General features: G+C 35.4%; 1 protein-coding gene across 1 annotated transcript; it reads right to left on the reverse strand.

Annotated features, from left to right (window-relative positions):
* Positions 1-1,288: 1,288 nt before the first annotated feature.
* On the reverse strand, positions 1,289-18,157 carry PIG-Q (phosphatidylinositol glycan anchor biosynthesis class Q). Its single transcript, XM_089245017.1, has 9 exons — positions 17,507-18,157; positions 14,174-14,296; positions 11,630-11,750; positions 10,764-10,890; positions 10,271-10,424; positions 9,620-9,812; positions 5,247-5,361; positions 4,900-4,955; positions 1,289-1,511 (listed from the first exon to the last, which is right to left on the reverse strand). The coding sequence occupies exons 1-9, from the start codon at positions 18,145-18,147 to the stop codon at positions 1,383-1,385; spliced, it is 1,659 nt and encodes a 552-aa protein (XP_089101143.1). The 5' UTR covers positions 18,148-18,157; the 3' UTR covers positions 1,289-1,382.
* Positions 18,158-18,417: the final 260 nt, after the last annotated feature.

Raw genomic sequence — 18,417 nt, forward strand, 5'->3', positions numbered from 1 at the left:
CCCACGTCTTTCCGCGCATGCGCATACTGACCCAGATATTTCTGCCATCTATTGAGCAAGCTGTCAACTCGAAACTAGAAAACCCGCGTTTGGTAACTATAGATGGCAGCGGCCAGAGCCGTCCTAAAATCGGCAGTAGTACTCATTCTTTTCGTAAATTCTGCATTTGCATCCAGATGAAAATAATTCTGTGATTTTCCGAACATTCATTTTTGTAATTCTGAATTTTCATGATTTTCATTTTCTGAATTTTCGATTCCCCCTCTCCCACAAAATATATAAAATTCGGGATAAGGGGCCCCGAAATTATCAAGACACACCCTCTGGCCAAAGCCGCCTAGAAGTATCTAGGAGGCTTTGCTCTGGCCCCGCGTCTGATGAGAGCGGCCCTTGGTTTATCAATTTCCCTTCTCTGTCGTTTGTCTATCGGTCCTTTTTGAAATCATTTCAAGCGTTCTACGTTTCGGAAAATTTGCCCTTTTGTCTCTTTTTCAGGTTTCCGGAATTATTTTTTACACGAGAGTGTTTATTAATTTTATGCGTGTGTATTTCCTCACACGTTTACACGCTTTGACCAATCGCCGTCAAAATTCCCAGAATACAAGGACCAAAGCAGCTTCCAAGCGAGGCAGATGCTATTCTAACTATTGCCCAGCTTTCCCCAGGTTTATTTATATCATAAAGACTCCGAAAAAAAAAAACAGTTCTGGAAGGAAACCGCAACATCCATTTTGCGAATATCATTGTTTGCTCACCAACAGCAAATGCTGTATACTGAAATGGGAGAAGTGGGGAGGGGGTTTGAAGGTTGCTTATGTCATCGACCACCTTTTTTTGAAGATATGAAATATTCTAAGCTGCTGACGAAATTTTGCTAACGGAAGGGGGGGGGGGTGTTCGTATTATCATTAAAAAAAGCACACATTTTTCTACAATTACTTTCATCTTTCAATATACAATCCCGGTTTTGAATATCTTTTTGATTATAATTATATTTTTACATAATGAGTTTAACATTACACAAATCAGAATATAAAAAAGGGGTAAAGAAGATAAATTTCAATAACCTTGTTATGAATATTTATTTTTTGTGTTTCTCTGATTTCAACAATTTAATCACACACATAATGATTGGAATTTCGCCCCATGAAATAAGTCGGAGAAAAATCTTACTTTTATGAATGGAAAAAGATGACTATGATTTATGACTTGGTTAATTACATTAATCTTTTTAAGTAAATCATGTTGGGGAAAAAATTATTGCTAGAAATGAAAACAAACACATGAATTAATTATTTAATCATGTTATCCATGGTTATGGACATTAAACTATCATTAAACATGGCATGACATTTATTGTCTATCACAGATTTCTTTTTTTTTTACAATGGATAAATTATTTTCCCATGAAGTAAACAAGATATGAATTCTTTCCATGTCAAAACTTCACCAAACTTCTTTAATTCGGGAAGAGTGTGTTTTATAACTGAAGAAAACGGCAACTGCACAACCTAAAACACAGCAAAGATCACTGTCACATGCTTTATATTACAATGTATATGTAGTAGCACACTTATATCGAAACAAAAGAAAAACAGCAATTTGTATGAGTTAAAATGTCTATTAATACATTTTATCAAGGTCGTAGTGTGCCTGCTTGGGGCAGACATTTTCTTTGGGGGCCCGTTACAAAAAAGTTATGCAAAATAAGTGTACATTATCTATGAGGCCCCTATTCGGCACAATGCCCCGATTGCCCGGCCTAGTTACGGTCCCACATTTTATGCAGATCACTAGAATGCAAGAAGATATTGATACCTTTCCCACAGATAGTGTGTGAAATTATTTCTCATTGGTGCTAATTATAAAAAAAATAGTATTAACTTATATATATCTCTCATCTTATTTCTGAACAGTAAAAATTCTTATTTTTCCTTAATATTATTGCCAATAAATAGATTTGATTTTGTACAATAAAAAAGTGAGCATTACATTCGGGTAAGTTGTCTGATATTAGTAATATTGTTGCTGTACACACATGCGTATTCAATTCATCAAGCTCATGGCAAACAATTTTGAAAAAAAGTATGAAGGATTTAAATAAATATAGAAGAGCCCAGCTGATAAAAATTGGCCGAGACTATGTAAGGAGGGTTTATAATGAATAAAAAATTTTAATGAGCTTGAGGGTCCATTGGACTTGAAAACTTGAATACCACTTATTAAGATTTAAGAGGTCACTGCATTTAGCAATGATTGAAAGTTGACAGAGCCAGGTGCCTATCTTTATTCCTCAGAAATACAGTTGTCTGTACTGAATGAATGAGAACACGTATGACAGGGCAGTATTAATTCAAGGGCACAGACAACCGCTTCCCTGGGTTGATGAGGGACCCTACGATATCATTTAATGCATCATTAAATGTACTACTTAACCACACACAACCTAAATAAAATTTCCTCTGTGGAATTTTTAATGAATTGGCACATGTTAAAATATGTGTTCTATGTGTGTGTGTGGCCCTAACGCAGCACTTCTCAAGCTGTGGTCTATGACAATGGCTTAGGAGGTTCTTGGGCAGACTAGATAATTTAATTCTAAATGAAAAATTATTCAATTGTTGTTATATTGATATTAGTAATATTGATAAGTGCTTAAATAAAAATTACACATTCATAATCACACTTAGGTTCATCATACCGCATCGAAGAAATTACTATCCTAAATATGGTATATCAATGATTGAATAAAAAAATTCAGTTTACGGCAAATTTTCTAATTGGTGCTAAAATTGCTGAGGGATGATGGAGCCTACTACAAATCACAGTAAACCAAAATGTAGTTCACGAAAGGAAAAAAAGAACAATTACAAAAGACACATTCAAATAACTAAGTGACCATATCTCACTGAGAAAAATGGGGGAAACTGTTGTCTTAAATATGGTAAAAGCAGGGCATTGCCAATTGTCACCACTAACAATGCCATAAGTTGGCAAAATCACTAATTGTTGTTAAAATTGTTGAAATGGAAAAAGGAATCAAGAACTACTGGAAATCGTGGTGAATTTAAAAGTAGTGCACGGAACAAACGCTGAACTTTTCTTACCTGACAAATACGTAAGCTGGATATTTATATTTATAGCAATATATAATTTTCACAATATAATATAATATATAAGTTATGATGATTATTTTTGTTCACAATTTCAGTAAATATTAAATTCAAATAAGCATTTAGGAAAAAACCGGTCAAATGAATAAAATAAATAATCGGAACAACCAAAAATTACAGTTATGTCCTGTAATAAGGAGCATAATTGATCCATCAAATTTTTTCAGACATTTTAGTGGGTGGTCCTTGGGTTCAATAATAATAACCATCTACCTTTAATATTGTGAAGTGAAGAGGGTTTCATGCTATGTAAGTATTGCATGCTCTGCCTGCTCTCTATACAGACATTTTTTCAAATGGGGAACTGGCTCGCATCCACGTCTTGAAGTTGGAAAATCACAAACCACAAAAAATCAACTTCAGGCGACTACCAAAACAGTACCAATAGAGTTTGAACCTGGATCCTCATGGTCAGAGTCCAGGATGATGCCCACATGACCGCACAATGGCTGTAATACATACTGGTATAGCCATATAAGGCTGGCAATACATAGCTGCCAAGTCTCCCGAATTTTTCGGGAATCTCCCGAATTTTAGCTTCATCGCTCGACATCCCGAAAAGTTCTTAAATCTCCCGAATTTTTACGAAAATCACAAAAATCCCTAATTGTCCCTTAAAATTCCCTACTTCATTAAAAAAATCCCCGCTTATGAAAACAATCCCTAAGGAATTTCTTGTGGGGCATCTTTTTTTCCCTTTCGAAATGACGTCACACGTCGTAAATGGGGAAATTCCCTTTTTAAGGAAGTTTTACAAACCCTCTGATGGTAACAAGAAAGTTGTTTGTCTTATCGTGCAGGGAAATGGCTTAGCAGCCAATAGTCCTGGATAATAATTGAAGATTATAGTCACGCGCATGTGGTCAAAATTTCTTTTGTTATAACGTGCGATATAACAAAACACGAATACTGATAAGCAAAAACATATTTAATCAATTTTAAAGATACTTATTCCGATGAATTTCCTTTCATCAAACGTTCCAGAAGAGGGCCGACTTTTCCTTTTTGTACAAGTTGTGTTACGGACATAAACATCAGTCATGGAAAGACTGCCATCATCACTCGTGAAATGAAAAAAAAAAAAAAACATCAAGCAAGTGTCACAAAAAGTCAGTGCTCTTCAAAAATTGACGGTGTTTTCCTTCATCTTCCGATGATTTTGGGGTCATTCGCTCAGAATGTTTGTTCACAGCGTTTCTGATTGAACACTATTTATTTTTACATCATTGAAGTTTTGGCCTCCAATTTCACTTGTTTTTTGCGTAGGAATTTTATTCCCAAGGGTTTAACTTCCATGTGTGTAAAATCCCTATTTTAATTTGACTTCAGTTTTTGAGTAGGTATTTTATTCCCTACGCTCTAACTTTTATATTTGGAAAATCCCTATTTTATTTGGAAAAATCCCTATTGTATTTATTAGGGAGTGGTTTTAGCATAAAATACGGGTTTGCGCGAAAATCTCCAGAATTTTCATTTTCAAAAGTTGGCAGCTATGGCAATATATCTAATTCTATAATAGATTGAGGTGTAGTAAAATAGAGTTCTAATATTTTTATCTGAGATGGCAGATTCAGCTTAAATTAACTAAAACAAACCAGATTTTCAAATAGTTATGACAACATCATAATTGGAAATGAAAATTGTATAGTAGCTTTTTTTAAAGTCATAAGTTTCTTAAAGTCATTGAAAGATACCCTACTGCTTAGCGTTTCTATCAAATACTTACCTTTAAGGATAAAACCAAAACTTCTGTTCTTTGTAATATTGAGAAATAAACATCGCCTGTTAAGAAAATATTCAAAAGAAAAAAGGCAAATTCAAAAGATTCTTGTGTTTTTTTACATACAAAGTATTCATAGAACAATAAGATTTATAGGAAAACTTGCAAAGCAAGAAATGTTTCAATGTTAGAAATAAAACTTAGATCCTGGATACAAGACCTTTTTGAAAAGATAGATTTCAAGCAGGATCTGCAATGCTATGATAATTTGGAATACAATCGGTAGAAGACACTCAAATGTTCAAGTATAGGTGTTAATCACAAAATTGTATTTGAAATAACTAAAACCTAACCTGCAGTCTTTTGATGATTCAGCAACCTTAGAATGATCACATACAATGGAAAAACTGTCAGTACATTTATGAATCTGGATATGATGCCTTGTACAATGAGGACTGTGATGCGGAGCTGCAATGGAATAAATATACATTATAGATCAGCAAGCATGTATATAAAAGTACAAGGTGTGACCGGTAAGTATGATGATTTCCCCTCCTTTTGCAAATGTGAATAGCTGGATGCATTTTGCCACATCACCATTACGTTCTTTTCTAATTATCTGCAGGAGCTAAAAATCAACTTTAGAAGCTGATGGCATCAGAATTGGTGAAAACTTTTTTTTGAATTGTTGACTGAGTGACCATTAACATATTTTTCTTTTGCTGCATGATATCATAACTGTTTTTACTACAGTTTGCATTTGAATACTACAAGATGCAACCGTTAAGTAGAGTGAAGCAGCCCTTCTCAGTGCCATCTTATGGGCCCACCTGGGTACAACCAGGTGGCTTCAAGAGAAAAGGGACCTCACAAAAGAGAGACCTGGTTGAAATTTTTGAGAATTTGTCTGGTAGGGCTACAGAAAAATCACTTGGCCCGGGGGCCCATGATGCTTTTAAGACAGCCTTGCCCCTCCTTTCAAAAATGTGAGCAACCCGACATGCTGCCACATAAGCATTACGTTCTCACAACAACAACAGATACAAAGATACAACTTGATCTCTGCACACATTTCATTAGTTGCTGTTGCAGTTTTACCCAATTCAAAACAGACTTTCATATTAATTCCCTACTACATTACAAAATGCACCAATAACTGTTACATTGCAGCTATTGAATGAACAAACACCTCAATAGAAATTTTGAAAACAAGCACAGATGCTAGGGAGCCATTCAAGTATTACATCAGCAAATTTTTAGCCATTTTTGACCCCCTCCCTCTTGTCAGCAAAATTTCATCAGCTTTGCCCCTCTGAATATTAATGCATATATGTGGAATCACAGACGTACGCGGGGGGGGGGGGTCAAAGGGGGATTCGTGCCTCCTGACGATCAAAGATTTATTTTTTAATACAACAAAATATTTTTTTAATTGAAATTTCGGAAGAAAATACCTTTATATATTATTATAATCAATTTCTGTTAATTTCAGGGTTTAACCACGGGTTTGGTTTAAACCCCGTTGGTTTAAACCTTGGTTTTAACCAAGTGGTTTTTTTTTTAAAAATCAAATAGAAGTTGCCTAAATATAATTTTTTTCCTTGAAAAATATCATATTGGTTCATTATTAGCCAAAATGTAGTAACTGTATAGTAGTAACAGATTTATGAAAAATAATCAGCTATATACAGGGTGATTATAATTTAAGTTTTGATTCCAAAACTATACAATAAGTACTGATCAGAATGACTTGAAAATTTGCATGGATACTCCTGAAGCAATGGAAATTTCTTTCGCAAAAGAAAAAAGTGCAAAATGTGCAAGTAGATGATGCTGTACTTGGCCAGCAGTACAATCTATTTTGTGCAACCACATCATTTCGGCACTTCCACAGCATCAGTGTGTGGATAGAACTTCTATCAAGATGCACATTGCAGTACGAGCAAAGCAGCTGCTGAAGACCCATTTTGAAAGGATGCACCTTAACCCTTGCAAACTTCTGGCTGTGGGAGTACCTCAAAATGTTATAAACAGTGGTCAGATTGCAAACTTTGGTGAATAGCAATCTCCAGCACATTCCCTATATGTTAGAAGTTCCTCAGGAATATTAACGGGGGGGGGGGGCGCGTTTGGTTTAATAAAGCTGAATTGCAAGCACATCCACATTATGACCATGGCATACTCCGATTCTGTTGTTGAACAAGAATTTTTGTGCTTTCAACCTCATAGCCAGAACACGCGGTGGACAACATATTTAACATTTCTTAAGTAAGTTGTAGTTATTTGTTCAATTATTTTGTTTTTTGTGATGTTTCCATGAATTATGAAATCATAAAATGCTATAATTAAGTTATGATTTTGCCATGACTGGCTATCGTTTCCATTCTGCGAGCAAATTTCCCACATGTCAGATGATGTCATTAATTTTACATTTTTAAGGATTTTTTTTCCCCTTTACCAAATAAAATTGCATTTTTTCAGGAATAGTCATGTCAATTTTCAAGTAATTTTGACAATCGTTCTTTTTTTACAGTGTTTTGAAATCAGAACCTTAGTTATAATCACCCTGTATATCGTAAATCATTGCTAATTAATCTGCATTATTTATGCTTCATTAAATACATTATATTCACCTAATTTTTATTACTTTTTGCAAAATAGCTTCCTAATTAAGCATACTGAAAGTAACTGGAGAAAAACCTTTATATACTATATGATTAATAATAACATTAAAAGAATTTTCAAACACACAGTAATCCATTGAGTTAAGCAAAAAATAATTAAATTGCAAAAGTTGGTTTTTGTTAAAATGTAATAAATATTTATTGATTAATTAGCATGGGAATAGTGTTAATTACATTAATAAACATTTTAATTTAGTTAATTATTGGAAGTTTGAGTGATTTTTCAGAAATTTCATTGTTTTTAATGTTAATACTATTTAAAACAAAAAACCGGTTTTTTTACCAACCCTGGTTAATTTCAATGCTATTTGAAGGCTATGAACTCAAAATTTATCTTTAATAAATTCATTGCAACCCACCCTCTATGCCATATATGGTAAATCACATAAAGGCCCTTGCCTGCGGACCAAATATGGCAATGGGGGTTATCTGATGTGGCCTGCCCTCCTCCAACCTAATTTTGTAAAAATGAACTAAGTGTCACATTTACAGATTGCTTAAGTGACCAGTGGTATAATTCCAGAGCATTTATGTGGCCCATGGCACATTTTCAGATCACTTAAATGGCCCAGGAAACAGTTCCAGAACACTTAAGCGATCCATGACACATTTGGAGATCATTGAGCGACATGTAGCATAATTTTAGAGCACTTCAGCTTCCCCCAGTGTGGCTCTACATCACTCAAGTTACCCGTGGCACATTCTCAGATTATTTAAGTGATCCGCGGCATATAATTACGGATCACTTGAGTGATGCATGGCACAGTTCCAGAGCACTTAAGTGGCCCGGACATAGTTCCAGATCACTTGAATCCGCGAAACATTTAGAGATCACTAAAGTGGCTCTCTACTCTCTAGGGCAGTTATCAATAAGGGGGAATGTTACTTCAAGTGTTTACAAACTATCAAAAGGTTTTTCTTGTTTTTGGCGCACTGAGTAAGATGCCATTCAGAATATTTCATATTTTCATAAAGGGTGGTTGATGACGTAAGCATCATCCAAACCCTCCCCCCACCCCTTGTCATCAAAAGTCAGCAAATCAGAAACCGCCTCTCCCCATCGATGCTGATGTACTACTTGAATGACCCCTAGGTAACAACATAAAGAAGAATGTGATGCTCATGCGGCAGCAAGTCAGGCTGTTCACATTTTCAAAAAGAGGGTTGATTGACACTACTTAATGATCACACCTTTTAGTATTGAAATGCATATAAAAACAAAGTCATGATATCATGCAGAAAAAGAAAAATATGTTAACAGTCACTCAATTAATAATTCAAAAAAAAAGTACCCATCAACTTTGATGCTGACAACTTCTAAAGTTGATTTTAAGCTCTTACAGGCAATCAAAAGTCACAGTTGATTCAATGCCTTTTTTTTCTGGTGTATCCTAACTTTGAGAGACACTCCAATGAATTTTTATAGATATTTATTTTTTATACACTTGAAAAAATATTCTTCACTCCAGAATAATGTCTGATATTTAATCAGCAATAATATTAAATTCTCGAAGGAAACAAAAAAACTGAATGTGCAAAATTCAGCTTTAGTCAAATTCTTATGTTTTTCCTTTTTCATTCTCAATTAAATTAAAATAATAAAAATTGTGTAGGAATCATAAGAAACTGCACAATGCAAAACGCCACAGTATTTTGATGAGAACCTTTATTAGGGCAGTATTCACCGACATGGTTTAAACTATAGTCACAATTTTTTGATAAGAGATCGACACGGATTGGTTATAAATTCAGGTTTTTAACCAATCTAAGTTGATCTCTTATCCAAAAATTGTGACTACAGTTTAAACCATGTCAGTGAATTTAGCCCTTAATCGTCTAATACATTCCAGCGACTAATTTACTAGAAATTAAGGTATTATTACTTATGGCAATACACAAAATTATGGTAATATTAATTACAATCGAAGTGACCAAACAAATCCAAACTAGCAGAAGATGAAATTAATTTGAGCATTTCAAAAATCAATAAGAACATATTAAATAACAGTGAACTAGAAGGAAAGAAAAAAATATTGACTCACTGCTGCAAATACTGAATAATACACTACCACTGTCGGTAGTAGAAAAACAAGCATTGTGAAAAGTAATGTTCCGATGTACAATCGATGAATGTCGAATGTATATGACTCCACCCTCTGTGTCTCTGGGTTCCATTTTTTGCCACGAAAGAGTCGCCAAAGAGCCAAAAGACATTTTAAATGGTAGTGATAGATCCTAGAAAAATTCAAAACCATTAAATTTATCCCTATTGGACAAAACATTCGTAAAGAAAAAATTGCTTAAAATTTTTTTGACGCTATCATAATGAATACAAGTTACCATTATGTACTTCAGCTCTGTAACTAGGAGTCAATTTTATCAGAAAAGGCCAATGTAACTTCCCCCCGCCAAATTGTAAAAATCTAAAAATTTTATGATTTTATTACAGATTTTGTCACATGATTGCCGTTTTTGCCACTGCCCCACCCCCCTCAGTTTTTTTGTCTTAATGCAGTTGCAATGGAGTGCCGGAAAAAAAAGCCCATGAAATTCCAAAATGTACCCAGGAACGCACCAAGAAATGGTGGTGTAATTTCGCAAAAAATGTTTGTTCATCATAAAATCCAACTTACAGTCCTTAGCATGTTAATATATTTTAATTTTGAAAAAAAAAATTACAAGAAAAAGCATACCTAGCCATGTAGCCGTAGAAACAGTAGATATGGATAGTCACAAGTGAAATGAGATCATTCACACCGCTCAAAAGAAACGTCATGCCAAAAACACCAATATATGGAAGTGAGGCAAGACAAAATGAAAATATTGGACGTATGACAGCGATGTAAGCTACAAAAACAAAAATCCAGCATCAAATAATGGATTTCAAACATTGAGAATAAAGATGAGCAATCATAATATTTGTACTGTATATAGCCATTTGAAAAGCTTATTAATAAAAATGCAGTAAAATATCAATATAAAAATATTTGTAGACTTAGAAAAATATTGAATAGAGAATGCAAGCGCATGCACACACGCATACAGTTATATTGAGATACAGCTAATAAATTTATGCTGTTCTTTACACATAGTCACACTATGTATTTAAATTATTGGTTTGGTCAATTAGTCACAACAGAGTATATGCACATGATAGACACAAATGTTTATATCAATCGAACTTACTTTTCCACAAATGTATATGATACAAGAAGAACTGCCCTATAATAGTGTTTAATGGTATATTCAGCTTCAGACCAGCAGGATCACCCATCAGCCAATGAATAAGGCTCTGTAAAAAGTTTACTAAGCCCTAAAAGAAAAATGAAAAAATTACTAGATTGAAATTTCACTTTTTTTCATTCAATCACCGAATTTTCCCCATGATCATATGCTCATTTGTAGTGTAGTAATCTTTGAAGTTTCTTCAAAAGCTTTTCCAGTATGCATTTGAACTCTATAAACAATTTCCTGTTGCTAATTATGTAACATCTCTGCTGTGTTTATTACAAACATATTATAATGTAAAAGCGTTCACAGTACAACAGTACAATAAATTCTACAGAGGTAACTCAGTGTGTTCCAGACTATGCCATGAAGTTGGGCTGGAAGAGATATCGGCAACGGGATAAGTTTGGTGGCAGAGTTTTGGCATTCATTCATTCAGTGGTAACTTAGCCTACAAGCTTATTTTTCTCCTGGTAGTTCCTTGAACTAAACTTTCCCACACGAAATAATTAAGATCATTTCAAAATATTTCATTTCCAAAAAATGGTACGCATAGTGATTTTTCTGCAAAATGAAAATAGCTTCAACTATCGCTTACAAGACAAATGCAGCACACACACAATTCAATCCAATAACAGTATTGGCTTTGATTCATTCAAAGTAACTAAGCTTCCATTTGTCAAATGAACTCTGCATGCACACAAATTAAATACTTTGTTCCAGTTTTTTACTTTTTTTTTAGCATTCATTCGGATTCTTTACAAGCTCACAGATTGATGGGTTGACATATCACTGTATGTTGTAAATGTGTAAATATTACTTACTGCTGTGAAGTTCATGACTTCCATAAAGAAGTCATTAGAAGTAAGACTATTTGAGAGAAAATACACTGCAATTGCACCACAGGAAACATCCAGTAAACCAGCAAAAATGATGTTCATTGAGCTAAATGAATGGGATAATAATATTCAATATAAATATTACATATGATTCAAAAACATGTAATAAACCGAAACCCTGTAATAAAAAAAACTGCATGTTATTTACAATAAAAAGAAAAATATGAATAAAATTTTGTTTTTGAAATCCATCATTTTAGCGTAACTAATCTGTGTAACCACACAGAACCTTTTGAAAATTTTTCAGTGCTTCGATAGAGGATTTATTAAGCAACAAAAAATTTAAAGAGATGAAGATACCTGAAGTTATTTAAAGAAATTATATTTTGAGAATGTTTATGATTCGATGAGGAGCAATTAAGTTTAACAATAGAGTTGGTAATAGTAAGCCAACTGAATTATTTAGTCAATATTAAACCAAACTAATAATTGAGAATTTAAGCCAGAACCTATTTTCACAGTTCCAAAAACGTTTTAGTTACAAACGATCTGATTCCACGATTTCCTTGTAGTGGGCCAGAAGGAGTGGCAATCAACTGAGTCAGTAGTGTGATCATCATGTGTGTTGTGAAGAAGACAACAGAACAGGAAATGAACTTGTGCATGGATAAAAAAATCAATCTGTTAAATTCTTTGAATTTATTATGGAAAGGGGACTCTTATATAAATCTTTTTGGAAATGTTACATCAGAGGCATACACAGGAAAGAGTATGAGGGGCATTGCTCCCCCTTAGGCCTAAGACTATCAAAAATTAAAAATATTTTAATTATTTTTATAAAAGAAATCAAATATCAAAAGAAAGTACCTTTATACGCTGTCTCAACTGATTAGTTTGAATTGAATTGTCTTAGGACGTTTCTCTCAAAATTTTTCTCTTAAAGAGATTGCTTGCACCCCCCCCCCCCCAAAAAAAAACTGGTGTGCCCCTCCAAAAGCTGATTTTGAATACACCCCTGTGTTACATTAGACCATTGCACACATTAATTTATTTATTTATAACTCATAATAAATACTTGGGCAGTACAGAAATGATTGGCACAAGCCCTCTCATATTGTGAACAAACTCAACACGATAATGAGACCAAACAATAGACACCAGGGGTGAGTTATTGACACTATTGTGAGCTATACAGAATGTAAAAGTGGGGCTACCAGCTGGTGACCAATTAAGAAGAGCGGTCATTCCTCCCGTCACTGTCATTACAAGCATAGACAGCAAAGATAGAAGGTGATTATCCTGGCCAGTGATGGACATTATGGTGTTTTTGTAGAAGGAGGGGGTTTAAGAGGTGATATCCATTGTCATATGGTGTCGGTGTGCAGATACGAAGCACCGCCAAGGTAATTGTGTTCCACTGGTTGGCAAGGTTCAACAGTAGACAGGAAAGTTTTTGCTGGGGTGATCAAGTGGTCATAGTGAAGGATTTGCATCACGAGGACCCGGTTCGGACACCAGTGTCACCACAGTGGTGATCGGCTGAAGTTGGTTTTCTATGGTTCCCAATTGCGAGGTGCAAATGCAGGGCCAATTTCCCCATTGAAAAGTCTTGCCACAGAGAACAACAGGCCTACAACGGTATATTATTCAATCATTACTTCACTCACAGTTAGAAAAACTGATGACAGATAGCAACACTGCATAACAAGTATTATACAGAAACAAACTTCACGTTAGGTCCACTACATGTACATTCCAGCATGTACCAATTCGTTAGTAGTTTCGGAGAGGAATGTGGATGAAGTGCAGCTAAAGATGTAAGCACCACATACAACACAACCTTCATTATCGCGTACAGTAGCAAATGCCAGCACGGTGTTGAGTTTGATTATGGCAAACATGCTCATAACATTTGATGAGTAACTACTAAACCACACAGGCATCTCATGTATATTCCTCTGCAAAATTTCTAACGAATTAGTACAAATCAAATGAGAATAATTCTGTAATTCTGACTATGATTAGATTTAAAATTGAGCTTGCAACATGGCTGTACTAGTTTAGTGTGTGCATCTGTATCAATTGGAATGTTTGTTAGCCAAAAAATTTGAAAGTCGAGCGAGTTTGTTAGCTGAGACATCACTGTATAGGCAATTATCATTATAGGGATGTTGTTATGCATTGCTATTATCGCAACCATCGATACAGAACAGGATTTTTACTATATTTCATTTCATTTTTAACTGCTTAACAAAACTCCCAACTATAAATTATTAATTATTATTAATTTTTAACAAATAATCTACAGGTTATCCTTCAAGATGGAGAGGTTTCAAAGGAAATGCTTCAAAACAGGTGGGAAAATGCATTGATTTAATACAGTTAGATGCAGCAATTGTATACATTCAAGTTCCCCCCCCCCCCATTTCTAAGAGATATGGAGTTTTTCGAATATAGATTTAGGCCCACTACTAAATATTTTTCACTCAGATATAGTCCTATAAGTGAAAAAAATAAATAAATGCTCACTTCAAAGTGAATTTCTTTTTATGCAACAAATTTGTAGCAACAGATTTAAGTAATATCTCTCGCTGACATAACTGCTGACAAAGATAGCTCTGCAGTAACAGTCTCCGAATGAACTCTGGAAACCTGAAAAAAAAATGAAAAAAAGATGGAGGAAGAGTTAAAAAAATAATAAAAATTATAACATGGAACAAAATTTCCGATAATAAATTATAAATGTTAAAAAACAAGAAAACAGCAAACAGTTTTTTTACGTGAATATGTCTTTTAAATCATATACTGGGAGACAATATACTGGAGACAATACTGGGAGCTATAACGATGTAATTTAAACCATAGTTACCAAAACGTTTTCTTCCATCACCTCTTCTTCAGAAATTTTTTTTTCTCTCTAACTGCCCCCCCCCCCCAACTCAAGCATACCCATTGAAGAATCCTATTTTATACCTGTATATTCTACCACTCTCTGGACAATTCCATTGCCCACCAGGGGGAGCGACATTGCCCTCTTTTGGGAAACTCTGATTTGAACATTCAAGAAGTATTTAGTGTACAGGGTGTTGTCTCAAAGTGGCGACAAACTCAGAAGGGCATCAAGAGAAACAAAAATTGACACAGAACATGGTATCGCAAACCGTGTTTAGTCTGTGAAAGTCCCAAAAATACTTATGAAGGGTGTGACGCACCGAGTGGGACAAAAAAGGACAATAATAAATAGAAAAAACCATTTATTTTGACATCAGGACTACAACACAGCCGGTAATGTCAACCACTCGGGTAATAATTTCTCTTCTACTGTCTGACATTGAACTGTGCAGCACAGGCTTATTGTACTCATGCTGTTAAGTAAATGGTTTTTGTGCTTATTTATTTTACTTTTTTGTACTTATTATTGTACTTTATTTTGTGACCACAGGCTGTGTTTTAATCATGCTGTGAAATAAAGGTTTTTTATACTAATTATTGGCTTTTTTGTCCTACCCGTCAAAAGTATTCTTGTGATTTCACTGACTAAATGTGGTTTGCGATACTATGTTCTACGGCAATTTTTGTTCCTCTTGATGCTTAATATCAGCCTGAGTTTATCGCAATTTCAAGATAACACCCTGTATGCATTGTTTTTTATGTCTGTGGGTAGATCTCATTAAGGCAAATCTAATGATACCACTCTGATTTTAATACCTCTTCTGGTCTGTGGCACCAGGTTCACAGGCCGATTTCATAACAAAATTGTATGTGTTTTACACTATATTTAGAGAGGTTCCCAATGCAAATAGAAGCCAATGGTGTCGTCTGATAGGCATTTTGGAGACAAATCGAATGATGCCCCCTCTGGTTTTAATACCTCTTGGGTCTGGGCACCCTGCTCACAGCCCACATTCATGATGATATTGTATCACGCCATATCTCTAAAAGTTCACAACACAAATAGAAGCCAATGGTATCTGTCTGTCAGATATTTCAAAGATGAATCTGATGACACTTTACGAATTTTAATACGTCTTCCAGTCTGCCCAGAATTTGTGATTAAATTATTATTCTATATACCTCATGAAGTTCGCAACACAAATAGACAACACTGGTATCGCTTGCTAGCCATTCCAAAGACAAATCCAATAATACTAATTTCATTATGACAGAACCTACTATGTGATTCAAGATATAAAGAACATATTCATGTTAAAACTTGCGGCCTTGTCTACAACACAGCTATAATTAATTTTTTCAATAATAGATTTTGAGTCATGCAGTAGAATCTTGATAACCTGGAGGTGAGCTAATTAATCTGGCCAGTTCAGTAATATATAGGCATATTTAGGCAGGTTTCCTTCGAGCATAGACGAGTAAACCATGTCACTATATTTCTGTAAGCAGAAACTTATATTGCCATCATTAACTGCCTTCTAATGATTCAGCAAAACCCTGGTCGGATATGTGAGAACCTAACACCTAATAAAACCATTTTTTATAGTGCATAAATCCTGTTATGACAAACTCCAGGAAACCGGAGAAATCAGTTTAATATAACGAAATTTCATTATAAAGGAATTCCAGGTTTTTCCATTGTTTCTATGTAAACTTATCCGGGGAATAAGAAAAGTGTTCGTTAAAACATCATTTTCACTATAACCGTATTCATTAAAACGGGATTCGACTGTACAAAGATAACTTTGCACATAAAAAATTTATAAAGTTCAATGTAACATAGGAATAAAACAAGCTTAGAGAGTTCAGACTACTACAGATTGCTTTTCGGAGCATTCAATAAAAATTCATTTGGAGCATGCTGCATGATAATGATCTGTCAAGAGCATAGGCATATGCAGAATTTTCTCGAGAGGGGGTTCAAAAGTTTCTTCTGGGGTGGTTTTTCATGTTTTTTCCAGCAAAAAAACCACTATAAACTAGGCTTGGGGGGGGGGAGAGATAAGAACCCCCAACCCCTCCCACATTTGCATACGCTATTGGTTAACCAACTGTAAGACGTGCATATGCAAAGCATTGATGAGCGCCACTTGGGCTGAGTCTGACATGTTTGTGCTGATGCATGGCTGGTATAGTATAGGTCTCAACCCATCCAAACAGGAACATAAAGAGCAGTCATGCAGTATTTAATCATTTTGATCATTTTTGTCACACCATGGTCATTTTCTGCATACAAGGGCTAATTAAACTACAATTCATTGCTGATTTTGAATGGCAGGCTTGTTTTTTATCATACACGTCGAGAGGTTGGTGCGCTAACCCCTCGATGGGGGGGGATTTAACTCCCTGCGGTAGTAATTTTTTCTGTGGTCATGTCGCCGTTTCTGTTGTACCAGTGTCAGGAAAGTTTTCTGACTAGGACGAACCGGGATTGAACTTGCGACACCTCTAAACATCCTTTGGTACTTTAGGCGAGTATTTTATTGACTTGGGCTGGCGCGCCCTACAATATTTAATGAAAGAGTGCTTGCATAGAGAAAGTTTACATTGGAAATATTAAGAGAAGGCATCTGGGGTCTTCAACACATGACCCGCCTGCCAATTTCATTCTTATAAATGGTGGCAACTGTAATGTTATAGTTATCTTTGGTCAAAAAAAAATGCCAATCGGTCATCAAAGAGCTACAACTAGGAGGGTGGGGGCAGCAGATAGTCTCTGGGCACTAGATCGGGGGCACAAATTTCATCCTTCAACATTACAATATTTTTGGTTGGTACATCTGATCACCTCGTAATACAGTTGTACCTCATTGTTTTCAGCTAAAGCTCTAATTTTGTGGTACCTAGAAATCTTGGGTGGATTTTCATTTGGCCATGACTTACTAATCTAGAAGCAAGTGCTATGTTTACCGAGGTGCAGCACTTTCACAAGCTTTAATCATCACACTCGTATAAAGAAGCAGGAGATGGAAGAAGCTCTTCAAAGCTGTCACTGGTCGACATTCGATGCTCCGTTTAACTGGCTGGCAAAGTACGAATCCCTTTTTCGAGTCCTCGGGCAAGGCTGTCACTTTTTTCAAACTGGAAACAATAGTATCAACGAAGGTCCCTTCAAATTTCGGCCGCATACTGTTATCTCCACCATTTTGACGGGTTATCAACAAGCTGGAATCGACGAACTCTTCGGCGGAGAAAACAATGACGCGACCTCTATTGGTTGAGATTTGCTTGCCGTCGACGAACAATTTCGAGATATTGATAAGGTTTGAACCATTTCGAAGAGATATTTCAAACCACGTGGGCGAAGATTCGAATCTATTCCGAGTCTCGTCATCGTTTTGTCCGGGATTAATGTTGTAGTTGCTTCTTCCGGAGCGAATGACACCAACTGATTCGAAATCGGGAATGAATGTTGAGGATTCATGCTCGGATGAAGCGACACAACATACCACGACATGATCACCATCTATATTCGTCGAACCAAGTAAAAGAGTGGAGTTACGAGGACGATCGTATAAAAAACGGTGCGGTATAAACAAATCCACGGCCATTACGGACGGCTCGGACCGAATTTTAATTTTTTTTTTTTTCTTCATACTTCGGACGGCTTTGATCACACATCGCTCGAATGAACAATAAATAGTGTTATTTTTATTTGATAGGTAGCAGCACGGGCTTCACCAAAACATTGTTACTCGCATGGTGACTGAACTTCATTGGCTATGCAACTTACGTATGTTCGCAATAGATGGCGCAACTGCATATACACAACAGAATATCACCTATTTTCCCAATCGTAACGGGAAATACGGGATGTATGG

This window comes from Pholcus phalangioides, unplaced genomic scaffold, assembly GCF_987345545.1.
Source record: "Pholcus phalangioides strain wild (caught in Gottingen) unplaced genomic scaffold, Ppha-v1.0 ptg000015l_1, whole genome shotgun sequence".
NCBI lineage: Eukaryota > Metazoa > Arthropoda > Arachnida > Araneae > Pholcidae > Pholcus > Pholcus phalangioides.

Coding starts and splice junctions, on each gene's coding strand:
- PIG-Q (XM_089245017.1), bottom strand. CDS start 18,147: ATGGCCGTGGATTTGTTTATACCGCACCGTTTTTTATACGATCGTCCT. Junction 11,751..14,173: donor AAAAAGAAATTCACTTTGAA/GTGAGCATTTAT, acceptor CCATTCATTTAG/CTCAATGAACATCATTTTTG. Junction 10,891..11,629: donor AAGTCATGAACTTCACAGCA/GTAAGTAATATT, acceptor TTTTTCTTTTAG/GGCTTAGTAAACTTTTTACA.